Below are 27,489 nucleotides of genomic sequence, written 5' to 3'. Positions count from 1 at the left end.
ACGTTCGAACATGAGGAAGCTATCTTTTCCATAAATTTCAGTAATAATATCAGTTTCAGTAATACTGCTTGTCGGTAAATCAATGAATTCCGGCATGGCCTTTTTTAGCAGAAAGGTAAACACCATCACCTATTTCGAGTTAAAATTTTGCAAACTCCGCTTCGTCTTGCAAAGCTCTCATGAGTAAGTTTTCTGATTTTGAAAAGAGGTCAAAGTGGTGAGAATTTGATTGCATTTTGCACCAATGTTTGGCGAGAAGCATGCGGAACAACGGGTACCTAAAACCTGTCTAAAATCACCACCCTAGACGACAATTTTTCCTCGAAAAGGGATATCATTACCCATTCTCTAAATAAGAAGTCGGTCGATGCATGCCAGAGCATGCGTGATAACCATGGGAGCTTCGCCCCAAAAAATGATCGTTGTTTTCCGAATAGTCTCAGCCTCTCTTGAGCTAACCGTGAGACTCGACACAGAATTCTCATTCAGAACCGAAGGAATTTTGAATTTGCTATGAACCGGCCGACCGTTAGGTAGCAACGATGCGGCGATACCTGTCCAAGCAACGGAGATGACGTCTAAGTTTTCCTTTGTACAATACGCAGTAAGACATTCTTAAACGAAAGTTTTTCCCGATCCTCCTGGACCATCAATGAAAATCGCATTACACGTGTAAGATGGATTTTGGATGAGACTAATTATTTCAGAAATAATTTGATGTTGCTCTGGGTTAGCGGCAGAAATCATGGAATCATAGTTTTAGGGGGAGGAGAGTCAGGCTCTGACCCTTGAAGATTCAGGTTAATTGGAAGCAATTCCGGAAGATCAAATGATGATATTGAAAATCCATGAAGTCTTAATGTGCTTTCAATAGCAAAAAGCCGATCAACGTAGTCGACCGACCAACAAAATAAAGAGAGAGGAAGAAACGAAGACAGCAAATTTGAAACAAAGTTGGAAAGAGAAAAGAACAAATAAGAATGAAATGTCCATAACAATACATGTTGTTAGCAATACGTGTGCGCACCGCTGCAGTTAATAAGTCAGGGTCAGTCAAACCGCCAGGATGCCTATCAAGAAGTGGTGAAGCGGAGTAGCCGAGAGATTGCGACGGAATGTGGGTGGTGAGTGACGAACGACAATGCGACCCAAACCTTCTTTGAGGTTGGTGGGAGGAAAGCTATACGAAAGAAAACGGAGATAGCCGAAAGAACGTGGTGGGAGGGGTGGCTGAGACCCTAGAGGGGGTATCTAGGGACGGGCAAGCAGGTAGCGGTCAGATGACCGCTCGAAACAGCTGAACTTTACTCGTCGATAAAAGTAAGAACATTTGAGAAAATCTAAAAAACAATTACAGCCTGCAAATCTACAGATCAGAAGCTTTCATTTAAAAAAAAACCCATGCAAATCGGTCCGGTGGTTCTCTCAAAGTTAATGTCCCAAAATGCGGACTTTAGTCTGAATAAATGGGAGAAAATTTGAGCCCAGCTAAACTTCACTCGTCGATAAAAGTAAGACAATTTGAGAAAATCGAAAAAAACGATCACAGCCTGCAAATCTACAGATCACAGGCTTTCATTTAAAACAAAAATCATGCAAATCGGTCCGGTGGTTCTCTCAAAGTTAACGTCCAAAGATTCGGACCTCCGTTTTAATGCATCGAAGAAAATTTGAGAAAATTATGGGAGAAAATTTGAGAAAATCGAAAAAAACGATCACAGCCTGCAAATCTACAGCTCAGGGGCTTTCATTTAAAAAAAAGATCACGCAAATCGGTCCGGTGGTTCTCTCAAAGTTAATGCCCCAAGATTCGGAACTTTGCATTTTAATATATAGGATTCCTCATGTAGTTGCCGGTGGTTATTTCAAGACTTCAGGATGTTTTCTGAAGTCCTCATACTCTTGGAAAGTCGATTTTAATAGTGGTCAATCTTCTTTTTCAACAGAAAAAATTTTTTGGCCTCTTTTATCGCTGGAAGTTAAGTTTTTTTGTCCGTACCGTAGACCAATTAAACAGGCTTGTTTTTCTATCAATACGTGCGATAATAATACCGTTTTAAGTTTTTTTGCACTCAATGAGATATATTCTTGTAGAAGAATAAAAAAAAATTTCCTTCAAAGTTTTTACTTCCAAAATTTAGCACCCAAATTGCTCTAAAGTCCGATTTATAGAATTTTGCGCCATCATTTTTCTCCCATAAAAACCGGGAAATGTAATTATACGATTAATTTTAATTAATTTCTTTAGAACTAACTTAGAAGATGTGGTAGACAACTTTTTTAAAGAATTTCTACAGGTTTGCTCTTTTTAAAGCTACAAATTGTACAATTTTTTACTGGTCTACGGTACAGGACAATAACGTTACGGTACGGACAAACGGGCTGCGGTAAGGACGAAGAGGCATTCGTAAATATTACTGTATGCAAGGGCCGAATTATAAAGAACTGAAATTCATTGGGGAATAAACTGCTAAGTTATAGCATAGCTTATAAGTGCCACTTTTATAAATAATTACAGGCAATAAAGGTAAAAAGAGTAAGTAAATCAGTTTTTCAAAAATAATGAACTGCTTTTATTTTAAAGTAAACGCATTAAATAATTAGGGACAAATCTTAGAAGCTGAGTTCTTAAAACAAGCTTGACAACGTTAGAACGTTTCAGGTGCACTTTTACAAAATAAGAAAGAAAACAAAAAGGTAAATTTATCGAAAATGTGGTCACAAATCACCTTAAATAAATATTTAAAGGACAATAAGAAAAAAATAAGTTAGATATTAACGAATAAATATTAAACGAATAAATTGCTATGAACTTCAGACGAAAAAGAGGACTCAAAGTTCTAAAAGAAAAAATGAAAAAAATAAAAAGATGGCGATCCTTATGCAATCATCGAAAAAAAAGCCTCCTTCTTCTAAGTCGCGTCGTACTAAAAAAAAATACGTCTCTCTTTTTTTTTTAAATTCCAAATTTTGGTGATAGATAAAATAAAGTAAAGTGGGATGATCTATCAAACAGCGCACCGATTTTTGGATGACTTTCGCATTTTGTCCGTACTTACCGTAGACCCGGCCGCATCGCGCGTCAGCTACGGGCTACGGTACCGGACGGCTACGGGCTACGGTACGGACGGCTACGGTGCGGACAAATCGTGTGATTATTGGCAACGGTGCTCGGGCATATTCACGCATGTGGTTGAAATTCTGGATTTGAGGTTAAGATATCAGAGCGTATCAAAAAATACCAAAATTCGAGAGTTTGAAGTGATTTATGCATTAAAAAGGTAGGTATACGGTAAGGACATCCTAGATGGTCGTTAAACCTAGAAACTCATAAAAAACGGTCAAAATTTACTGTTTCATTGCGGTTTTTTTTCCTCTGCTCGACATCAGCGTGTGATAGTCACGATAACACAAAAAAAGTAAACAAAGTTCATAAGTGCTGCACTGTAACGGACGAAATGATGCTGAAAAAAGGGGGCTACGGTACAGGACGCGAATTCCGCAGACAAGGCTGCATGACGCAAAGACGGTCAATATTTTCACTTATTTGGATGAATATAACTGAAAATAATAAGTTAGGTACAAATTGAGTGTGAATTTACAGCAGAAGTGGAAGTATTTAGATGCAAGATGATGGTTATGAAGCGTTAAAGTTGCGCACTTGAGTCGCAGACAGGCTACGGTACAGGACATTTCAGCTGTTTAGGGCCAAAATTCTGATATTAAATGGCAAAAACTGCCTAAAGCGATGTTGGGACCTGATTAAGCGTAAAATTTTGAACAAATTTAAAAAAAAAAAAGGTCAGATTTTTCCATTTTGAAGGGCTAAAAAGTTGGCAGACATGGTAGAGCAAAACTTATTTGATTCTACGGCATCGATGTATCCATGCTTCTCCTTGCAAATAAACAGGCTTTGGGCATCCGTATACGTGCTAGTCTTTACTACCCTCGTAATTTCACTCGTCCACCCCGACACAAGGGGTGGACACAGGGTTAAAAACAAGGGTTTGGTTCCAACTCACGGACGTTGGAGAGCGTTACGGACCTTTTCATTTTTACTAGAAAAGGATTGAATTATTAATTAAGATATGGTAACATCATTACCTGTTAACGTAAAGACAGATTTTTTTATTATTTTTTTATTTGCCATCAGCATATTAGCAACCATCTACAAAAGTTATTCAGTTGACTTTGGACAAGGCGCCACACAACATTGATCACTGGCATGTAAAACGAGTGGAGAGAAACTTAAGTTTCTAAATTCTCCAGCAGATAGCGCTAACGGTGCGGTGGTTCCATTCGTGTTATAAAGTAAAGGGGTACTTCGTGCCCAAATAGTTTTGAGAAATTTTTTTTAATGTGAACTGGAATTTAACATAAAATCGTGGTTAAGATGTGACAAGGTGGAGAAATGGTGCTGGGTACACACCATTGATGTTGAAATGGTGTGGACCCAGCACCATTTCTCCACCTTGTTACATACAGTATTTGGGGCACTCTTTAGTGCTTTTCCTCTCATTGTGATTAAGTTTAGCAGTTTCACGAAAGAAGAATAAATTATGTCAAATAAAAGCGTACGATGAATTATACAGTGCACCATAACAAAAAAAAAAAAAAAAAAAAAAAAAAAAAAAAAAAAAAAAAAAAAAATAAGCAATATTAACAAACAGAAAATTGAGGAAAATAAAATCGCTTTTCGCCGCATAAAATGGTGGATCTACGGTAGATCACCTACCCAGAAAGCAAAGTGGGGTCTTTCCATTACAGCATGTTACAATGTAAAATCCAGAGTCGAAAAAAACTCCGGACAGATTGTCCGCTACGCATAGCGTGCGGTGAACGCTCATAAAAACGTTGGTAAAATGGAGCCATACCTCAATTTTTTGTATTTAAAGTTCGTGAAACTATGACCTTAGGCGTACTCTGCCCACGTAATAGTCCGACACAGGGTGTAAAAAAATTGATACACGTGTTTTTCACAACCAGCGAGAGAGCAGCTAAGGAACGCGAGGTTCGAAATTCCGTAGAACATTTTAGCACAGAACCTTTCTTTAGAGCGCCTACATAGCATGTTGGCAACGTCGTTCCCTCTACATGTAAACCTATGGAAATGAATCGATTCTTGGAAGAGCCAGCAGAGACCTGCCGTGCCAAGTAAAAACGCCGTATGAACCTTCAATATTGTTGCCAAATTTTCTCCAGTAAAATAATAATCTAATGGAGAAGTTGTAAACATTTTTCTTCAAAATTTCTGACTTTTTTGCTCGCACTTTAAGCTAAAATATCTGAACATTTCAAGGAAATGAATGCATAAATTTCGTCATGAATACCTGTTTTATCCGGGGAAATTTGGCAACTCTTGAATGTTCATACGGCGTTCTTCCTTAGCACGGCAGAGTTGCCGGTGGCCTAGGAAACCTGGATAGTCAGGGATTGGAGAATTTGCACGCGAATTTTTTATTGCTTCATTTGAGAGTGCTTAAGGAGCTGCGCTGATTTCGCAGTATTTTTTATAATTTTTCTCTGAAGGGGGGGAACAGTAAAAAAATAGATTTTAAAGTGAGAAAATGCACCGCCAAAAGACGTCATCCGGTGGCATTTCCCATTTAAACGCATGTACTTTAGCAGATAAGATAATTTTTTTTTTTTTTTTTTTAATTTTTTTTTCTTGCGCTTTACCATCCCTAGAGCCCAATCCCCCCTCCGTCCCTAATCAAGCCAACCCCAGATAGACATTGTTCGAGACCATCAAAACCTGACCACCTGACGTGGAATCGAACCCGGAACCTTCCGATCATAGGATAAGCGCTACAACCACTCTACCACCAGAGGCGATTTTGGCATATCTCCTCCAGAAAATTTCAATTTCCGAAGCAAGGTTATCCGAGTGTTCAGTTTACTCAGAAGTTTCCACTGCAATATGAAATTCATCAACTTTCAGACACCTGCAAATTCTCCATTTTCGCAGGGGTGCAGGAAGTTCTTCGCCTTCACATTTTTGGAGGCAGCCTTTGCGTTTGTTAAGGTTGCCTTCGCATTCTGCCGCGCTGAGGAAGAACGCCGTATGGACCTTCAGGCGTTGCCAACTTCCCGGTGGTAAATCACGAATTTTCGGGAAATTCTGGTAAATTTTTTTCTTCCAATTTTTCAGATACTTTTGTTCGCAATCTGATAAAGTTCTTGAAAATTTCTCGGGGAAAAAAAAGTTCATGACTTTCCTCCAAAATGAACATTTTATCGAAGGAAATTTGGCAACCTTCGGAGGTTCATACGACATTTGTCCTTAGCACGGCAGCTTTGAACGTCCACGAGACTTGCGCGCTTCACAGTTTTTTTTTTTCGCATAAAAGAACGCGCTTAACTATCTTCTTCGCAAAAAGCTGTGCGCTTAGTGAGTTTAAGTCTTTTGCCACCACATCCCTCCCCTTTTCAGGTGCCATCATATTTGGACATATTTCGTCACCTTCCAGGCAAAGTATCACAAGCGCCATGCGACGTTTACAAATTTCCGCCGCCATTTTATTTCTTTACTGAGAAATTGTTGGTTGAATCTGTTTGGAAATTTCACTAAATTTTATCGGCAGCACAAAGAAAATTCAGTGAAATTTTCGGACAGCTTCGTTGAACAATTTCTCTGTAAAAAAAATAAAATGGCGGCGGAAATTTTTAAACGTTGCATGGCGCTTGTGATACTTTGCCTGGAAGGTGACGATTTATGCTAAAAGGAACTACGTACATAGGGTTTGCGTGCCTCATAGTTCCTTTTGGATAAATACATCCATTTGCTCCCCAGTATCGAGGCGTCAATGATCGATTATCGATTTTCCCTCATTTGAAGCTACGGTATAGAATCGATTATTAAGGTGTTCGTTGCTAACACCCTGTTTATCGATCCTTTTCCATAGCTGTCAATGGCAGATCAATCGATATCTCGCAAAGGGCGCTACGCCACTGTTGCTTCCCGCCATCGGCCGATCGAGCTCTCCCTGCGTCCATTCCCATGTGGCAATGATCGCAGTAAGTTGCGATTTGATCGAAGAATGTGTTGGTATTTTATCGACGGCGATTTTTCACAATATTTTCGAACAGAAAAGCGTGATAAATTGCGGCAAAATTTTGATTTTATCCAACGCGATTTTATGGAAATAAAATTGCGACAGGATTGCTTAGATATTTATGATCCTAGCGATTTTATAGCCAAAAAATCGTAAAAAAAAAAAATCGCAACTTAATTTCAAAATATCGCGATTTTTTCACTGAAAAATGCTGCCTGGATGTCCGCGACGTGGCATACGAAAAAAACAATGTTTTCGAATGAAGAACAACTTAATTAGCCAAAAACACATAATAAAATTGCAACTTAATTTGGGGAAAGGCTGCAGAAGGGAAACAAATCAAAAGAGAAACCCGGGACGTTTCGAAATAGTCACAATTGCATTATTATCAACCGGAAATCAGAAATTAAATAAAAATGAGTCGTCGAATTGCTGTTATTGCGAGACCAAGACCGACTCATTTTTATTTAATGTTTGTTTTCCGGCTGATAATGAAATTGTGACTATTTCGAAACGTCCCGGGGTTCCCTTTTGATTTGTCCCTCTTTTGCAGCCTTTCCCCAAATTATGTTTTTATTTTAAAAAATATTTTATTTAAGTCTGAAATCGGCATGGCTCTAAGCTATTATTCACAATCGGTCGAGGACAAACGAGGATTGAACACAAAACTACTTTTCTCAGTGCATGAGTTCTTTCAAATTTTATTCAATGCTAAATTCATCGCGCTAGTATTCAAATACATACAGGGTGATCTAAAAGTACCAGACAACAGCACTAGGCAGCACCCTTGTTACTTTTGAACAGATTGAGATAAATACTCGTAATTTAGTGAACTATTTTTAGGATCAAATCATTTACGTCAACTCACTCATTAATCCATTGAATCTTTATGAATGTCTTTACTGATTCCGAGTCCTAAACTCTAAATATTTAAAATTATGTAATAGACTACCTGTAGCTTGTCAATTATTTTACCACTTTCTTTCTTAACTCCTATAATATTAAGTAATTAATCTGTTGTTACTTCTACATACATTACTTATAATTCTAGCTAATTGTATATATTTCCTGTATTGGAAGCTTACAATAAAATAAATCTAAAAAAAAAAAAAAAAAAAAAAAAAAAAAAAAAAAAAAATATAGTGAGTGCTCTTGGGTTAAAGGGAAAGCATTCTGGGAACGCGTAAAATGTTCAAGGAACAACCCTACAAAGGAGCAAGAAGCCTAATGGTTAAAGGGGTGGTTTGGGACTTCTGGCTCACCCTGTGTATAAACTGACAGAGTCTTCTAACTATTAGAGTGGAATATCATGATGAATGAACACATTCAACGTGGATCGAGTCAACAAGAAACGTCCGAAATTATATGGACCACATTCTGCAATTCGGAAGTATAATTTCTGGAGCATCTGTAAAAACATTTATGTGCATAGGGAAACTAATGGTACATAAGTTGTTTCTACAGTGAGCCAAAAGTCGAAATTGCGAAATTTACAATTAGTCCATTTAAAAACTTGAAAAGCGTATGTCTTCTTCAATACGAAATGTTGATGTTTTAAAAGTGGTGCCATTGGTTTTTTCGTGAAATTCCCTACTGGAAACGCCTCTTAAAATTCTAAATTTTACGGAATAAACATTAAAGTTTTCAGTTTTAGTCCAGAAATGCATGTCGAACTCTTCTATTGACATTCTCCACTGTGCGTCAGTTTAGTTAAGCCTAATATGAGGATGCCATTTAAAATTAGCTAATTCCGAAGTTAGAGAAAGCTGGCAGTGGAAAATTTCAAAAGTCAAAAATTGTATGTACACCATGCATCCGCAAACTTTGCTCGCCTGGATTTTTTTTCTTTTTTTTTCGTTAAAATGTTTTTCGATGTTTTGTAACGTAAATTGCAATCCCCACCCCCAACCCTTACTGAGATATAGATGTTTTAAGTTTTGCAAAAATGAGAACTTTGCCCCCTCCTCCTAATGTTACGAGAGGGTTGCCTACAGTCCGTTCATATTGAGGGTTAAGACGTAAGAAATCGATCTCCGATTGGCTCTAGTATTTTAGGCCTGCACAGTATCACATCAATCGGGAACAAAGATTACTTTTTACCGATTGCGAAGTTTATGAACTGGAATTGACTGGGAAATTGAGAGCACGTCGGCGAACAAACGGAATGAGAGGAGGAACGTAGAGTAGAAATTCAGGTATGAATTGATCAAAGATTACAAAAAACGTTCAAACTGTGTAATCTTTATTCCCGCTTGTTACATTCGTGATTCGCCGTGTTCCGACTCTCCCCATAGCCCTTGTCCCACGATCAAATGAACTCATCAAATAGTCATCAAATGCAAGATGGCGACTGGATTCCGCGCAAGTCTGCTATCAAAAGTTAGCGGCCGTCAAATGTCCATCTTGCATTTGATGAATTCATTCGATCGTGGGACACGGGCTTATGTAAGGACTCTAATCTTGCCCAGGCGTATAGGCAGGCCCGCCACATCTCGTCTCGGGCCCTGGCACCAGTTTTAAAGCCCGGGCCCCCAGCACAGAGAGGGGTCCGAAGGGCTTCCCCAGAGAAATTTTTGAAATTTTAAATCTATTTGGACGTATTTTGGAGCTCCCATGACAGAGATTTTCTATAAATGTCTACAGAATAATAATTACGCCTTTTTTTCTTTTTTATTACTTTTACTTTCAGCACAAAATACTTTCAAATTTTTGCATGCGTAACATCTGCTGGTTTTTTTTTGTTTTTGTTTTGGGTGGGGGGTAGATTATACTATTTTCAATTCTAGAGGGGCCAGGTCTCCCCTTTCGCACGTCTATGGTAAGGGAGTTGAGCCATTGAAGTCTAGGATGCCCAGACTGGAGACTCTTAGCATCCGACGACGGAAGAAAATGAAACGCACTTACTAAAAATATCATTCTACACCAAACATCTTGAAAACAGACAGAAATCTTTAAAGATGCAAGAAGAATTCTGAAGTGTCCCAGTGTGTTTTTGAAAATTTGTTCACATTTTGCGAAATTTTTAGGGTAAATTTTTCAATTTTCCTCACGAGACAAGGGTTATATGTGAATTCGTAATGGTTTGTCACCGGCGGCACGGGCCCCTCCAGAGCCCGAGCCCCGGTACTAGGGACCCAGTATAGGAAACGCTTAGTACAACATCTGAACAAAGTTTCGTCTAAAATCAAAGTCGAATTTCCGCTTGGATTTGGTTGAAGTTTTTAACTTACTGCCAACCTTCTTCACAACAAAACAAAAATTCTCTCCGGACGACAGTGTGTTGCGCCTCCAACATTCGACTGGCAGCAATAATGGCCACATCCAGTGGCGTGGCGTGAATTGCGATACATCGATCTTTATGCCATTTAAACCTATGGAAAAAGATCGATAAAGAGGGTGTTCGCAGCGAACACCTTAATAATCGATTCTTTACCATAGGTTTAAATGGCATAAAGATCGATATATCGCAATTCACGCCACGCCACTGGCCACATCCAAAATCCCACCACCCGAGGTGGATCGAAGAGTGGGCGGATGCAAGCGTCGCACAAAGGATCGAGTCTGTAAGAGAGGTCGGACAAAATCTGGAAACTTTAAAAGCTCATAACTCAGTCCATTCAAAACTTGGAGGTTTTTAAATCTGGTTCCATTGGTTTCCTTGTGAAATTTTCTTCCGCAAGCCCCCCTCAAAATTTAACATTTGACGTTTTAAACATCGAAATCGGCAGTTGTAGTCAAAAATTTCATGTCCAACCTCTCTGCTCGACTCGATCCTTTGTGCGTCGGCCAAAATGTATCATGGGACTGATTGTGAGTTCCGTTTTTGACTTTAGCACAGAGTTCTCCTCCCTTTGCGTTGCAACTAGAGCACCGAAATGCCTTTTTTCCACGGGACATTTCACGGGGTTTATCCCAAGTTCGAATCGCAGGAATACAATAATAAAACAATTTAAAATAGAGCGGGTAACAAGGCTAGAAGTTTACACACAAGACCAAAACGTTTCGGCTGAAAATTCAGCCATCTTCAGTTGGATGGTCAAAAATAAAAATGGTTAAAAAAATAAAATAGTACCTTTCAAATAGAGAATGTTGTTATGACCTGTTGTTGTTATGTCGGTCATATCAACATTCTCTATTTGAAAGGTGCAGTCAGGTCATAGAGAAAATACAGAAGGTGGTGGCAAGGCAGCCATCTTGAAGATTTTCTGTGACGTAGAAAAGTACGCGGACTGGCGCGCTGTTAAAAAAGAAAGTACATTCAATAATGGAACCTGTATAAAGACCTACATCACCATTCAAACTAACATTGAAAGTCATATAATTGAACATTAGTTACCATGACTCTCCAATTTCTGCTTTTTTGACGCACAATACGTAATTTAACATGGTTATACCTTCAAAACGGGACGAGTCGAGATCAAAGTTGTTATTATATGAAATGGGTGTACATTTTTAACTTACAAATTATTTTCAGTTACAGTCGAACATTGATAGAGAAACATAAAAAGTCATAGTTACGAGAGTTTAGAGCAAAAATAAGTGGGAACCTCACAACCTTTTCCGCTCCTTTAAATATTTCAAAGAGGTCTCGGTCTTCCCGCGATCCTATTGACCAATCATAATGGCGGCTTCATTTTTAGCTGTGACGTAGAAAAGTACATTTCCCCGCTTGCCACCACCTCCTGTATTTTCTCTATGCAGTCAGGTGGTATTTTCGTTTTTTTTAACATTTTTTATTTTTATTTATCCAACTGAGGATGGCTGAACTTTCAGCCGAAACGCTTTTGTCTTGTGTGTGAACTTTTAGCCTTGTTACCCGCTCTATTTTTTTTGTAATGTATATCTTGTCACGGGCTGCGGAGCATCTATCATATCTCAATCGCAGGGATGCAACTTCTGGGCTTTTTTCCCGTTCAACAAAACAACAAAATTTCTTCTCCTTCGCTCCGAGTGTCTCTTAAAACTCCACAAGGACTCTGCTTGGGACTGTCATTTGTATTGACGGACTCAATATTTTTCTCAACTTCTCCAGTGAGATTTTTCCCTGGGACAAGGCCATATAATAAGAGTATGGACACGTCGAAATATGGAGCTCTTAGCGCTCAAGAGGCAGAGGCGGATCCAGCAATTTGGCAACACCGAATTTCCTCTATTTAAACCTGTGCTAAATAATCGATTCTTGTCAGAGCACCTGGCCCCTCCAAGAATCGATACATTCTCATAGGTTTAAATGGAGGAAATCCGGTGTTGCCAAATCGCGGGATCCGCCAATGTTAAGAGGGCAGCCAACCTTAGAACGCAAAAATGTCATCGCCAATCTTTAGATTCAAATATCAAACCAGAATGGCCAGGAATGTTCTTTCATTAGCGTTCTCCCGCAAAAATGAGAGCTCTGAAAAAAAGGTACGGGCTATTTAGACATACCGTCCGTTCCGGGCACACAGACCGAAAGTTCCGGGTACTGGAGCCGTAGTTTCGATTGCTCTCCGGGTGCTGGAGCCGTAGTTTCGATTGCTCTCCGGGTGCTGGAGCCGTAGTTTCGATTGCTCTCCGGGTGCTGGAGCCGTAGTTTCGATTGCTCCCCGGGTGCTGGAGCCGTAGTTTCGATTGCTCTCCGGGTGCTGGAGCCGTAGTTTCGATTGCTCTCCGGGTGCTGGAGCCGTAATTTCGATTGCTCTCCGGGTGCTGGAGCCGTAGTTTCGATTGCTCTCCGGGTGCTGGAGCCGTAGTTTCGATTGCTCTCCGGGTGCTGGAGCCGTAGTTTCGATTGCTCCATGTGCTGCGCCCGGAACGCGGACGGTATGTCCATGTAGCCCGTGAATACTACTCCCACGGCCGGAGTTTTTTTTTTTCAGTGTGAATTTATGGAAAAACTTAGTCAAACACGTGCTTTGTAAATGACGGGTCATAACAACCGCAATAATTAGAGTACGTATATTGAGAGAGTATGGCCACTGGGGTTACCATCTCTGATTGGCTCAGCCATCTTAGGCTAAATGGAGCCCTTAGGACCCAAAAATGGCGGACGCCATAAATTAATCTAATGCAAAATGACTCAAAATGTAGTTTTCTTTGCTTATCGTAACGAGAAATTTACTCAAACGCACTATTGCGACATCTTTACACATTTTTAAGGCTAATCGTGTGCAATTTTTGAGAAAAATTATCTAAGATGTAGTAAGGTTGGCAGCAAGTGCGGTTGGTGATAACCGTCAAAAGTTGGCAATGACCCCCCTCCAATCCACAAAAACCAAAACAAAGCACCGCCATTTTTGGGTCCTAAGCCTCTCCATGGGGCCCAGTATGGCCATACTCTCTCAATATAGGTACTCTAGCAATGATCAGTCACTTTGAATGATTTGAATTCACTGGTTGGCTGCCTTTTTGGGCCCTAAAAACTCCATGACCTAAACTCAAAATTACTAGCTAGCCCGTATTGGTGTACTCTCTCGATACAGGCACTCTAGTTGCAACCCTACCGATCTGGTTGGGAAATTCGACCAAATCTGAACCAAATCCTCTCGCGGAAATACGCGCGCGGGGGGGGGGGGGGGGGGGGGGGGCGCACGACAGTTTTTTGGAACAACCTCCGGGGTCCAGGGATTAGTCCAGCGACCATCTCTGGACGATGGCGCGTGGAATGATTTACAGTGTTTATCTATTTTCTTTATTTTACCGTTTTCTCTCCTATCTCTTGCCGTTGGTACCAGGTTTTTTTTGTTTTCTGGCCGGACTCTTTGTAGCTCCTCCACCGAAGCACAATCCGCACATACGTTTCAAAAACGGTTTGTTCGCCTCAGCCCTCATTCTTTCAACTTCCGCTTTCAATTTATCAGCCTCTTCTCTGGACGTCCTCAACGCTGCATCGGTCTTTCTCAACTCGTCCTTGACTCCTTGTAGATCTGTCTGAGACGTTAATAGTTGTTCAGAGAGATTATCAAATTCCTTGCATTTCTGGTCGTAAAGTCTCTCGATTTTACTTAAGTCCTCCTTCAATTTTGCCATACCTTCTTCATTCTTCTTCAATGAGTCCGTTTTGCTCTGAAATCAACATCAAACTCTCTCACAAAGGGAGTCCTGAGTCCCTATATTCACAATATAAGATTTATTGATACACTTTTATCAAGTTCTACTGGATGGATTTGTAAAAAACTCTTCTTAAAACTTTTTTCTGGCTTTAGCTTAGAGGACTTTTGAAAATTCGAGGAACAAAATTTACTCAAATTTTTGACAAAATATAAAAAAACTTTTTTCTGAAGAGTAATGAGAGAAATCACTCTAGTCTGTAAATAGAGAATAAGAGAGAGGAAAAGAAGTTCTTGAAAACCCAATTTGTAGATTCTGAGAAAAGTGCACCTTAAATTAAAAAGATGTCGTTTTAAGGAAAGCCTGCTTAAAGTCTTGGATACAAATAGGAATGGCGGTATGGGGGTGCCGGATTGCATTATCCTGTACCACAAAACTTTGCATAGCTCCTGGCACACGACGCCCCTTAAGTTGATTCGTCGAGCTCAAGTGGCGTGGTAGAAATAGCATGCTATCCAAGGTATCTTAAAATTTCAAGAGGAAAGATTCATGACTTTCCTTAAAAATGAACATTTTACTGGAGAAAATTTGGCAACTTGAATGTACTTGGTCATACGACGTTTTTCCTTAGCACCGTAGAATATATTGAAGGGTGAAACTACGAGACCACGTATCTCGTTTTGCGGCGTTGTCGACTCACTGGCGTAATTTATTTTCTAAATGGACAGCTGCTCAACGTCAATTCACGAAAACCTGCCTGATTGTCATACTTTTAATCAACGTATTATCTAACGTTACCCGGTAAAATTAATGCAATTCGTTTGGTTTTAGTTTTAAATCATGTAGATAGATACAAGAAAATACTTGTAGTAGTTACGTTATATTTAAATAAAATTCTTTCCAAAAAAAAAAAATAAATAAATAAATAATTACTTTCTCGCCCCCCTCGTGGGAAGAGGAAGTATTGTCATCGTCCAAGAAAGAAAAGGGGGGAAAGTTGAAATTTCATCATTTCTAGGCGTTTTAAGGTCTCTGGAGTCAAAATAACCATACTTGAAAAAATGTGTGTCCTTCCGTCAGGCGTCCCCCAAATCTGTGCACAGCTATATCTCAGAATCTTTCTGTTCAATGTTTTCTATGTCCGAAGAAAACTGTGAACGCTGTAAGGAATAATACCGATTTGCTTTCCATCAAAAAAATACAAAGAGAGTGCAGATTTTTAAGCACCGCAAACATGACAATCCCCTAATGCAAGATTAGAGAATAGATGTTTTTTTCATGAGAGTTGACCTGTAATTTTCTGTGCCTTTTAATTTGTAAATTCTCAAATGCTTTTTTATGCTCTGTAATGTATGTTAATGTGTAATGTGTAAGATTTTTGAGTTCAAACTCTTCTTGGAAAATAATCGGGGCTGCTTTTCTCTGTTAAGTACTGCGATTGCGAAATAAAACCGGCATACCTGTCTCATTTGATGACCATTTCAAGGGTTTGGGTTTCAGGGTTCTTAAAGGGTTTAAGGGTTATATTTAAGGGTTTTTTATTTTTTATTTTTTTGGACAAGTATTTTCTAGCCACACCACACAGTTAAAAAACTAATACACAAGCTTAAGTTTATACGGGAACTGGGTCAAATGATTCCACAAGCCTTGTGTCAGCGTAAAAACTCGCACAAATCCCCGAGTACACTTGAACAGATTTGTGTTAAAATAGTGCAAACTTTGTTATTAATACACATTTTTGTTAATGTTTTTTAAACAATTTTTCCCACAATTTTTACTCGTGTTCCAGAAAAAAAACCCAACCTTGTGAATAAACCCACAATAACACCGAATGTTATTCCTAATATTGTGTTTTTTAAAATAGTCATTGAGTTTAAATTAACTCGGGAGTTGTCGATTTATTCCTAAACTCAAGAGAAAAAAAATACAAAATTTGAGTATGAACGCTGATCATTTGTGTAAATTGAAGCGAGTTTATTTTTCCCGAAATATGCAAGGCTTGTGTAAATATTTGACCCAGTTCCCATATAAACTTGAACTTTAGTTTTTTTTCACATCGTTGTGCAAATTCCACTGAGCACAATGGAAGAAGTTAGTGTCCCCTTAACAGTTATCAAAGAATTTCAAACATCACACATTCGTATCATTCTCACAAAACAATCAAACAAATAGACCATAGAGACAAATCTTTGGATAGAAGATAGCACTGCAATAGGAAAGGCGTTCTATATCTATCGACTATTCAAGTGTTCAGGAAGCAAATTAATAAATATATTCACCATAAAGAAATTAATCTTGAGATTTATTTATTCAACAGTGCATACATAGATGCCGCCAAATGACGGCTATGATGCATGTCAAAAAGCAGGCTGTGTTAAAGGATTAAGAAGAACAATCACCTATAAGTACTCTTTCGAATCTTAGTATGCATTATCTATACTAAACAGAACGTTTTCAATTGATAGAAAATTGCTACTAAGTTACCCTCACGAGGTAGATACTTAAAATCATTAGGAAGAGAATTATACATCTGTACGCAGATGAAACGTGCTCGACAAATTTCTAGGTTTCGTCCGGATGTAGGCTGCTCCAAACTCGCCAGTGTTGCCATGTGGCTACACTGTAAGAAATTTTAGAAGATTCAGGAGTGAGAATCACTCTTACTTTGCCTCTATTTTGCCCATAGAAAAATCGAGTGAAAATGCGAACGAGTGACCGACGGCGCGGAGGGAACAACACTCCTGAACTCGGCATGTAATGCACCCCGACCACAGGGTGCTAATCACCACACGAATGTGGCATTTATATATACTAATGTAAATAAATAAATAAGTAAATTAATAAGTGGGGCATCCTGGGAGGGGGAGGGGGGTAAAGTGGCGCCTTTGCTTTACTGGAGTTACGCTCAGTGATTTCCCATGTTCAAATCGTATTTTACGTGAAATTTTGATGAGGAATCACTTAGCAGAATGCTCAAATTGGCACCTTATCAAGTTATCCATTCCGTGGTTTACCCATTACCCATATTCTTACCTTAATTTCGACCTCCAGTCTTTTGATCTCCCCAATTTTGGCCCTTCCTTCCTGTTCGGTTCTCGCGATCTCTTGGTCCTTTTTTTTCAGCTGATCCTGGAGTAATGCGACCTCTGCGCGCGACTTTTCGAGGTCCGTCGTGAGATTTTCTAAACGTCTCGTTAACGACGCTTGTCTCTTAAGTTCGACTTTCTTTTCGTCCGACCTTTGCCTTCTCAACTTGGACGTTTCTTCTACGGTCTTCTCTCTTAACTCCCCGGATGTAAGGAACTCGATGGTCGTGAGTCTGTGATTCTCGGCCAATGCGTTCAGCCTGATCTTTGCTTTTTTTCCGGGGAAACCCCTACCCCACCAACTTACGAACTTCTCCTCAACCTACGGACAGAAAACATTCGTTAATTTGTAACATACTGGTACTAGTACTCAATTAACTTGATAGGTGGGCATGTCTGCCGCCAGTGTTCGAAACTCACAGGCGCCAACGCGCCAAATGCGCCTACAAAAGCGGCTATGGCCAGTGTTCGAAACTCACCTTTGAGTTTCAGGAGCCGTATGGCGCAACAAACTCGATTTTTAGGGGCCATTGTAGATTGTTGTGTGTTGTGTTGTTGTTGATTCGGGTTACACAGAAGTACCGTTGTTATTCTAACATTCAAGAATTTTTTTCATCGGTGAATGTGGTATGTTAAGACACACTGAAAAAAAAAGTTGGGCTACATAGATATACCGTCCTTTCCGGGCTCCGAGGCCGTAAAATTCGGGTGCTTGAGCCGTAGTTTCGATTTCTGCGGGTGCTACGCTCGTAACTTTCGGCCTCTGAGCCCGGAACGCGGACGGTATGCATGCATGGTTATATAGCCCGTAAGTACGGCTTCCACGGCCTAAGTTTTTTTTTTTTTTTTTTTTTCAGTGTAGTATCGGGGTTGGTATCGGGGCGACTCGCTTATAAAAGAGTCCATTAAAATAGTAAGTTTTCTCACCGTTTCGTCGTTGAAGTGTTTTATGATGAACTGTTTGAAATTGTTCGATACGTTGCAAGAACATGTTACTCCGTAGGCGTAGGCTCTGCCGAAGGTGCTGACGAGCTCGTATGTATCCTTGCTGGTATTGAGGAAGTATCCATTCTGTTCCTTACAATATTCCACGCACAGGGCATCCGAATATGTCCTTTCCTTTATCTTACCCTTCACCGCCCTTGCATATTTAAGACCGCTGCTCCAAATCGACGTCCCTGAACCTTGAGAAAAAAAGAGCGTCGGAAAGAGGGAGCTATACTGCCGTGATAGCGAAGAGAGCCGTAAGTGCAAAATTTTCGAAATCGAGTTTTCTTCAAAATTCGTCTAAACTCTTTTAGATGAAATTACTGAGACAGCGAAAACAGCAAAATTCATCCTAATTTAATGAAAACGAGACGTATGAGAAAGCCGTAAGTGCACAAAAAATGACTATAGTTTTTTTCAAGACAGCCGTAGGTGCATGAGAGCCAATGAAAACAGTGCTTTCCAATAAAGTGCCGCCCTCCTCTGCCAATTTCTAACCTGAAAATGTGTTTGTTGTGCGTCCGAAACGCAACCACGAAAGCATGCAGAAGATAGCACTTACGGCTGTCTTGCCTAACACGAAACCTAACACGAAACTGAATTTTACCTTTTTCATGTACTTTAAAATAAAATCGGTCGAGTTTTAATCCCCCAAATGATTTCTAGGAGTCTTCCGGACGAATAGTGGCAATTTGACAACGAACGGAGGCTCCTTTCAATAAAATGTTCCGGTCACAAGCTTCTGAGCCCGTTTTCCCAGAACTTCATTTTTGCAGTTACGGCTCTCTTCGCTATCACGGCAGTATACCTCGTTTTGTGTTCCTCATAGTACGTGAAACTCAGAGCTTAGATGTACTTTGCTCACACACTGAGAAAAAAAGTTCGGTAAATCCGAACTAGTTTGGTTCATATGGAACCAAGATTTTGTTCGGTACACACGACCGAATTATTTGGTCTGCTCAGCCGATTTTTTCGGTCCACTGAACCGAACTGTAAGAATTTATTATGGTTCGGTTGCACAAACCGAACAATTCGGTTGAACAGACCGAATAATTCGGTTGTGTGTACCGAACAAAATCGTGGTTCCATATGATCCAAACTAGTTCGGATTTACCGAACTTTTTTTCTCAGTGCATGACAGTCGAAACATGCTGTAAAAACCTGGCGCTCGTGTTTTTTTTCCGCCCAGCGTGAGCGCAAACATGAGGCGCAAAACTCCGTAGAACATGCTCGTAGAGCAGCTTTGTAGAGAGTGCCCATGTCGCAGGTGAATAGTAAAATTAGGCATTTTGTCAAATGTCTAGGCGAATAGTCAAATATTCTAACTTCGATTGAAATTCTGATTCTTTTCCTAATTTCAGACGAAATAATTCATTGCTCCTGCAAGAAAAAATTCTCAGTAAAAATTTGCTCACACAATAGTATTTTAAATAATTTTTAGCTCCCGAAGAGACACTGATCTTGAAATTTTCAGCAGGTCGTAAAATACAGAATTTTCGGAATTTCAACATTTAATGATATGAGAAGCAATTGAAGAGGGAGAGACAAAAAGAGTTATTAGGTTTGATGAGATATTTATCCAAAACTGGTGAAAAATCGTGAGCTCTTCGCCATAAATTCACAAAATTTTGTAGACCGTCAAAATTTGACTATCTGCGTAGGCATTTGACAAAGTGCCTGATTTCACTATTTGCCTGCGACACCTGCATTAGCAAATCGGCAACATTATTTCCTCTACATTTGAATCCATGGAAATGAATCTACTCCTGGAGGCGTGCTTTGCGATGTATCGATTGGTCTGCCATTTAAACATAGGATAAGGATCGATAAACAGGTTGTTCGCAACGAACACCTCAATAATCGATTCTATACCACAGTCTCAAATGGGAAAATGTCGATAATCGATCATTCACGCCACGCCACTGGGTTGCTGGCTGTCCAGGAAACAGACAGGAGACCCTCCACTGTTATCTTGGCAATGGTGGAAGCTTTAACATTCGGGGATTCAACATTCAACTGTTGACCTACCACCTAGGTGGATGGTTAACAACGTGTTGGAAGTTTCGTTTTGCATAGAAACCGATCCGATGTTTGGGAAACTCGTCTGGCTCATGACGTCACTCTAAGCTCATCATCCACCTAGCAGGTAAGATGTTTGTTGCTCTCTTATAGTTGTCCATAAAGAATATAAGTGTTGAGTCCTCGAAAGTTATAGCTTCCATCTTTCGCAGAGACAAGATACCCTCCACTGGCCTCTTGGCGACAGGTGGAAGCTTTTACTTTCTGGGATTCAACAATTCCTCTTGTAAAATTATAAGGGAGCAGCAGTCATCACCCTAATTTCGGCTGTTGACCTACGTATATGGTGGATGATGAGCCTCGGGTGACGTCATGAGCCGAACAAGTTCCCCAAACTTCGGCTTGTTTGCGAAACGAAACTGCCAACACGCTCTTAACCATCATCCATGTAGGTATAGGTCAACAATGGACCACTAGACAAGGTACGAATTTCAGCATTCTGATACACGTTTCTTCACCAAAATTTAACGTAGAACACGATGCGCACAACGAAAATTACCGAATTCAACTCCTTACGAAGATATTTAATGATTCTTGATGCGTGAATTCAAACCACCCGCTCATGAAAACTCAATGCTCTACGTAATTCACATCGTGCGCTAAACGTTATATCATGACAGTCTCTGCGATATAAAAATCTGGCAACCTCAATCTTGACGCTTTGGCTCAGCTATAGCACATTGCTGATAGTTTGAACAATACATGGTGGGAAATGAACATTGCTCGATTGAGAAGCTTGCTGAAACCGTTGTAGTGCGCGATTTGACTAACGTAGAGCTTTGAGTTTCTTGTGAGCGGGCAGTTCAAATTCCTCGTAACCAATGTGAAATAAAAACGTTAATATCTTCGTTAGGAGTTGGTTTCAGTAATTTTCGTTGTGTGAATCGTGTTCTACATGAAATTCTGGTTAAGAAACATGTATCAGATCGCTTAAATTCGTACCTTGTCTAGTGGTCCATTGAACGATGAAGTCCCGAAAAAAGCTTCCACCATTGCCAAGATAGTGGAGGGCCTCTCATCTCTGGTTGCGCTAGTGACAGAAACGCGTTTCGATGATTTTAGATTCTACTCGCATTATCAGCATAAAACTATATTATCCGTCCGAGTACGAATTTTTCACGCCCAATATTACGGAGATATTGTAAGAGGAGTTATAAATGTGAGTGAGTTTACAGAATGCTCCGGTACTGCTACCGCTATGCGCGGGAGGATGCGCAGTGGTGGAGGAGGTAGCGCAGTAGCTGTGTAGCCTGCGCATCAGCTCTACACTTATCTACACAAGATTCGCGCTGAAAATCACACGTCGAGCGGTGGCCGAGTCGTCTAAGACGTCGAACGCGTCCTCTCGACCTCGGTGTGGGTTCGACCCCCGACTCATTAAATCTTAATTTTAATCTGACTATCATTGTTCATTGTTTTACTGCAATATTTCATCAAGCAGTCATTCCAAAACGCGTCCTTTTAATTTTAAAGTAATTTCAAGTATAAAGTTTAAAATTAAAGTATATCTCATATCGTAATTTTTTAGGGGAAAAATAAAACTAACACTGATAGGAGGGTAAAAACTGGGCCACGAAGCGGCCCATTGATGGCGCGGAGCGCCTTCAGGGGGTTGGGCCGCGTAGCGGCCAGGGGGCGTAGCCCCCTAGTAAAACTATATTATCCGTCCAAGTACGAATTTTTCACGTCCAATATTACGGAGATATTGTAGTAACAGAGAAATCACCTTTCAAAGCACACGGTATGACGTCATTCACCGCGTTTGTGTATATAGTCGGGCAATCAGTTCAAATATGTGTATCACTAATGGACCTGTTTGCAAACTTCAACTTCAGCAAAGAAAAGAGTTGTTTCTTATAGAAAATGGCTCAAAAATCACGATGAGAAAGTCTGCAATACTTAATCTGGCTGTAATTGTAATTACGGCATCGAGACGTGATTATTTCTATCGTGAACTTTTATCGTTTCGACCCTCCGCTTCATAGAGCGCTTGTTCTTTAATTAATCTAAATGTGATATTGTTCAAACAATGCATATACCTATATTGCATTCATCCCCGTATGTCTGTAAGCACGTGACGTAAAATTTTTAACCGTCACCACATATTATTGGCATACAATTTTGTCGGATTATAGCAACAAAAGCTCCGCGGATGATTTGGACTGTATTTTGCAATTTGAAACTATAAATTCTGGCTCATCTGAAAACACACTTATGGGCATTAGGAAACCAGTGGCACATACGTTGTTTTTAAGTCGGACCAGAATTTATAGCTCCACCTTGCAAAATGCAGTCCATTTATATCGGGGACGGGTGCCGGAGAAAACCTCCAGTTGTATACCTTAAAAATTATCAGCGTGGAGGCCATCTTACTTTGGTGCATCGCTTATTTGAACGAAAATAATCTTGAACAAAAAGCACAGTTTCGGACAAAATAACCGGGAGTCCTCAAGCTTTTGATAGATTAGCACCTGCTTTTGCGTGAATAATGCTGCGTACAATGTTACCACGAAAGGAAACGAAATCCCTTCAAAATTTTCATTTCGATAGACCTCGGGGCCGTTCAAGTTTTTTCTTTGCGTGTGTGTGCGTGTCGCACTAGGTGGTTTTTTCCATGGGAACACCCAGGCCCGTAGAAAAATTTTGCCACGTAACGCTTTCTCCCGATTTTTTGAACCTCCCCCTCCCCCCTTGTAACGCACCCGTAACGCAACGCTACACCCTCCTCTAACGTGACCCCCCCCCCCTCCTGAACTACGTAACTCCAGCCTGATCCCTCCATAATTATAAAAAAAAATTGGGGGCGGCATTTGCGGGTTTTTCAATTTGTTGTACGTTTTTTTTCGAAGTCTCCCCCCCCCCCTCGACTCGGATTTGTTACGTAACGCTAAGTTTGACCCCCCTCCCCCGCTATAACGCACCATAACGCTGGCTCCAATCCCCCTCTCCCTCCCTCCCTAGGTGCGTTACGTAATACTTGAACGGTCCCTTCTCGATTTGCGACTCTCCCTCTTTAACAGTGGCGTGGCGCGCTTTGCGATATATCGATTGATTTGCCATTTAAACCTATGGAAAAGTATCGATAAACAGGGTGCCGGCAACGTGCACCTTGATAATCGATTCTTTACCACAGGTTTAAATGACAGAACAATCGATACATCGCAATTCACGCCACGCCACTGCCCTCTTTAAGTCGGAGGCATATGGATCCACGATGAGTTGGTATTATTAACATGCACGCAACAAAAACTTATGAGGGAAAGTACCATCTGAGAAAAGAATTTTCCACTATATCTTTGTACTCCGTCGATTTTTGTGGCCGTAAAACGAAGAAATTGCATACATTTTTAGCTTTTTCTTACCTTTTTTATTGAATGATGATGTTTGACGTGGTAATGATGTTTGACGTGGTGATGGCGATTGACGTGGTGATGATGTTTTACGTGGTGATGATGTTTCACGTGGTGATGATGGTTGGCGTTCCATTGAGAGGGTCCGAACAATGATCATAAAGAAAAGCAAAAGTCGTAAAAGCATCTCCGTGTTCATCAGTTCAACTTCTGTCAAAAGCGGGGCTTGTTGTTAACTCACTTTTAATATCACGTGCAGCATGTTTCAAAAAGATCTCGGGTAAAGATTTTGGGAATCTGAGTTCAAACCGTAGGACGAAATGAGAAAAATGCACATGGTAAGATAAAACCGCAAATGGTGAAGATGTAAAAATGACAGCACCTTCTCATTAAGTCTAAAATTTTAACACAATGCGTAGCGAGAAATTTTAATGTAATTGTGCCTTAATAGCTAGTAAATAGAGATTAAGACTTAACACGAGGAACAAGGAATGGCTGTGTGCAGTGCTAATTTCCACCGTTCGAAAACTTCCTCCCAGATTTTCTTCATAAAATTCCCAATGCGAGATCTCAGTTTATAAAACCACGTACCATGAAGTAACAATTTTAATCTAATTATGCCTTAATAGCTAGTAAATAGAGATTAAGACTTAACACGAGGAACAAGGAATGGCTGTGAGCAGTGCTAATTTCCACCGTTCGAAAACTTCCTCCCAGATTTTCTTTATGAAATTCCCAATGCGAGATCTCAGTTTATAAAACTACGTACCATGAAGCAACAAATGTCTTTAAGGTTCAAGTTCGTATCCATCCAACCCTCTTGCCCTCGAAAGAAAGAGATCGTAAAATTTAACATTCAATTCGGATTAAAAATTTCGGTTTCACCGGTAAAATATCACTGCCGCAGGGGTTTTGAGCGAAACATTTTAGAAAGACACTGGAGGTAAAATGCGAAGGTAAATTGCCTTGGCAAGTCACAAAACGTGTTATCACGAGTGCAGTCGATGCGAGAAGATCGGATTCCATCCCTTGTAGGCTCGGATCTTGCCGAACTGATGTCGACGGGTTTTTGAACTTCCACGATCGAGTGTGTAAAAGTTCGTGGCTTTCACTCACGCAAAAAAATACTTTGCGTTCGTTTCTCATCACCGGCAAAAAATCTCCTATGTTCGTGGAGTGTTCCCGACGCGCCACGCACTCGCGGAGTTAAATAGAACCTACGTGTCAGAGGCCTTCCAGTGAGATTCGTTCGGTACGAGCATTACAGGCTGCCGTTCTGAGGAACAGAGATGGAAAGTGAAATTTCACGTTTTGAAATTTCACAAGGTTCGAATAAATTTCACCAAAGTTGAAATGTATTAATTTTTTTTTAGAATTATTGATTAAACCTTTGGAGGTCTGAAAGCGTTTCAGTTGGTCTTTCTGTTGATACTGCGGTACTATGCTACTCTACTGAAGGTGCCAGACACAAAGAGGGGGCAAAAAGAGGAGTTAAGAGAGAAGAACCCCAACCTAACCTCTAAACTAAACGGAAACATTTGCAACGCGCGAATGTTCTAGGCTTGGGGTAAACAAATCTCAAAATTTAGAATCACTGTTTCTAGGCGTTTCTTAGCCTCCCGAATGTATCCCCAAAAGTTTCAATAGATTTCATGAAATTTCGTGAAATTTCAGGCGTGAAATTTCACTCGAATAAATTTCATGAAATTTTCCATCTCTGCTGAGGAAGAGCGCCGAATGAGTCTTTAGACGTTGCAAAATTTCCATCGATAAAATCAAAATTTACAGGGAAAATTGTGAATATTTTCCCCCAAAATTTTCAGATGATTTCGCACGCACTTCAATCTAAAATATCTGAAAATTTCAAAGAAAAATGTGCATGAATGTCGTCAGAAATACATTTTTTATCAAGGGTAATTTGGCAACTCTTGAATGCTCATGCGGCGTCCTTCCTTAGCACGGCGGAGGGTGTCCGGTGTCTAGCTACCTGGAAAAGCGGGAAATGTCAGGAAATTTTGTTTGTGTCAGGGAAAACATCAGGGAATCCACAAAAAATCGGCATGTCAGGGGCTTGTATTTTGCAAGCGATTTTCTTGTCAGAGAAATCGAGAAACACGGATTTTTTATTTTTTTAATTGATGATAAATCAGTAAGTTTCAGAAATGTAGAATCGATACTAAAATTTCTCCCAGAATTTCTTCTGATATCTTTTAAATTTTAAAAATAAAGCAAACATATCTCTTATAAGTTTAGGCACCATTTATTTTGCCCTGTTTATTACATCATATCCCTAAAACATGAACAAATTCTTACTTACATTTAAGCAGTTCAACCGCAAGCAAAATTGGGAATATTTTTCCTTTTTGTCAGGGAATTATGTTTTCTGTCTGTCAGGGAATTTTGAATTTTCCCCCGTTTTGGCCGTCTTTGTCAGGGAAATGTCAGGGAATTTTATTTTTGAAAAGATACCTTGTCATTAGTGCTGCAGCCTTATAATTGGGCCGCGTTTATCAGAAAGGAACCAAGCCACATCAGCTACTGTCAAATTTTATGGTTAATATGAAGATGATTCTTGGATTTTTATGCCAAGTTCAGTGAATTTTCTGCGGAATGTGAAGCAAATTCCTTGAAATTTCTCAAGAAATCCAGACAAACGTTCTCGCGTGAAAAATTAAATTGCTCCGTTATTGGCAATAGCTGATGTGGCTCGGTTCCTTTCTGCTAAACGCGGCCCGATTCGCCAACTCAGTCAGAATATTCTAGGGAGCCTCTGATGATGTCAGATAGTCGCATACGCAGTTCGAACCTCGGCCGAAATTCGGCCCCGAGGGCCAAAAACTTCGGTCATTGAACCGGGAAACTATGGTGTTCAAAATTAACCGAACTTTTTTCCCTCGTTAAGAGGGGAACTTTTTCATGGGACTAGTTTTTGATTATGGTCTCAACTTTGAAAGCTTTTCGGGGGCTTTGGAATTTATCTTTAAGGAAATTACGTATATCCACCATCGTATTTCTCTCTGAGGTGTGATTCCGGACTTACGGACTAAATCAAAATTACCCTCTGCGTGCTGAAGTTCTCCATTGAGCCACTCCGAATTCCGAGAATTCGGTCTCGCCAATACCTATCGGTTCGAGGTCGCAAAACGTTGAATAGAAAAATTCGTCATTTGCCGGCATTTCGCAGCCATCGGATCAAAGCTGCTTTCATGTCATTCCACGTAGCGTCGCACATTTTTTTGCTCCTCAACTCGCAAAAAAAAAATCAGAGTGCTCCCGCCCTTGAAACTTCACTGCGCTGTTCGTGGAGCATTTGCGCTAGTGTTTCATCATCGCAGTGGCGTAAGCAGTGAAAAAACGTTACCAATAGTTTTTGTCAACGTGGGGAAACAGAACACGCACTAACATAAACTTACGGTAAATTTCTCTCGCTTAGTTTTTCTTTCGGTTCAATGGGCCTGTTGCAAACTTTCGCTAGAGCAAAAATAAGAGTTGTTCGTCACAGAAAATGTCTCAAAAATCACGATGAGCGTACCGACAAACTCTGAAATACACTCCCAACTTCACAGTCTGCAGAAGAAATTTGCGTTTTTTTGAACTTCCGGCTTTAAAAAGGAGACTTCAGTACAGGTGAACATTTCGTTAGAGGAGTCGTTCCATTCCATCCCTGCTCGACATCGCCGACGCTTCCGCGCGCAAGTTGAGGAGAGCACGAGGTCAATCAAGGCGGATATCCATCAACGCGAGAAAAATGTGAATGTAAACTCGCCGACTGTTATCAGGTGGTTAGAATCATCGTCCCGTCAAATGTGTCCTGGTGGATTGGCGGCGGCTATGTTGAATATTGCGTGGTATCCTTGTGAGCAGGGGTTGGATGGAACGACTCCTCTAACGATCTGTTCATCTGTG

The 27,489-nt window shown here is 40.3% G+C and overlaps 2 protein-coding genes across 3 annotated transcripts in view; one reads left to right on the top strand and one right to left on the bottom strand.

Annotated features, from left to right (window-relative positions):
- The window catches only part of Pino (protein pinocchio), a 329,206-nt gene that overhangs the window by 88,302 nt on the left and 213,415 nt on the right, over positions 1–27,489 (top strand). The window lies entirely within an intron of this gene.
- Positions 13,612–27,467, bottom strand: LOC109029828 (uncharacterized). The gene is made up of 4 exons (XM_019040480.2): positions 23,596–27,467; positions 18,095–18,351; positions 17,115–17,489; positions 13,612–14,096 (listed from the first exon to the last, which is right to left on the bottom strand). Exons 1-4 carry the CDS (start codon positions 23,780–23,782, stop codon positions 13,743–13,745), a joined length of 1,173 nt encoding a protein of 390 aa, XP_018896025.2. The 5' UTR covers positions 23,783–27,467; the 3' UTR covers positions 13,612–13,742.

This window comes from Bemisia tabaci, chromosome 10, assembly GCF_918797505.1.
Source record: "Bemisia tabaci chromosome 10, PGI_BMITA_v3".
NCBI lineage: Eukaryota > Metazoa > Arthropoda > Insecta > Hemiptera > Aleyrodidae > Bemisia > Bemisia tabaci.
The sequence above is the reverse complement of the archived record's forward strand: the minus strand, read 5'-3'. Positions and strand labels throughout refer to the sequence as shown.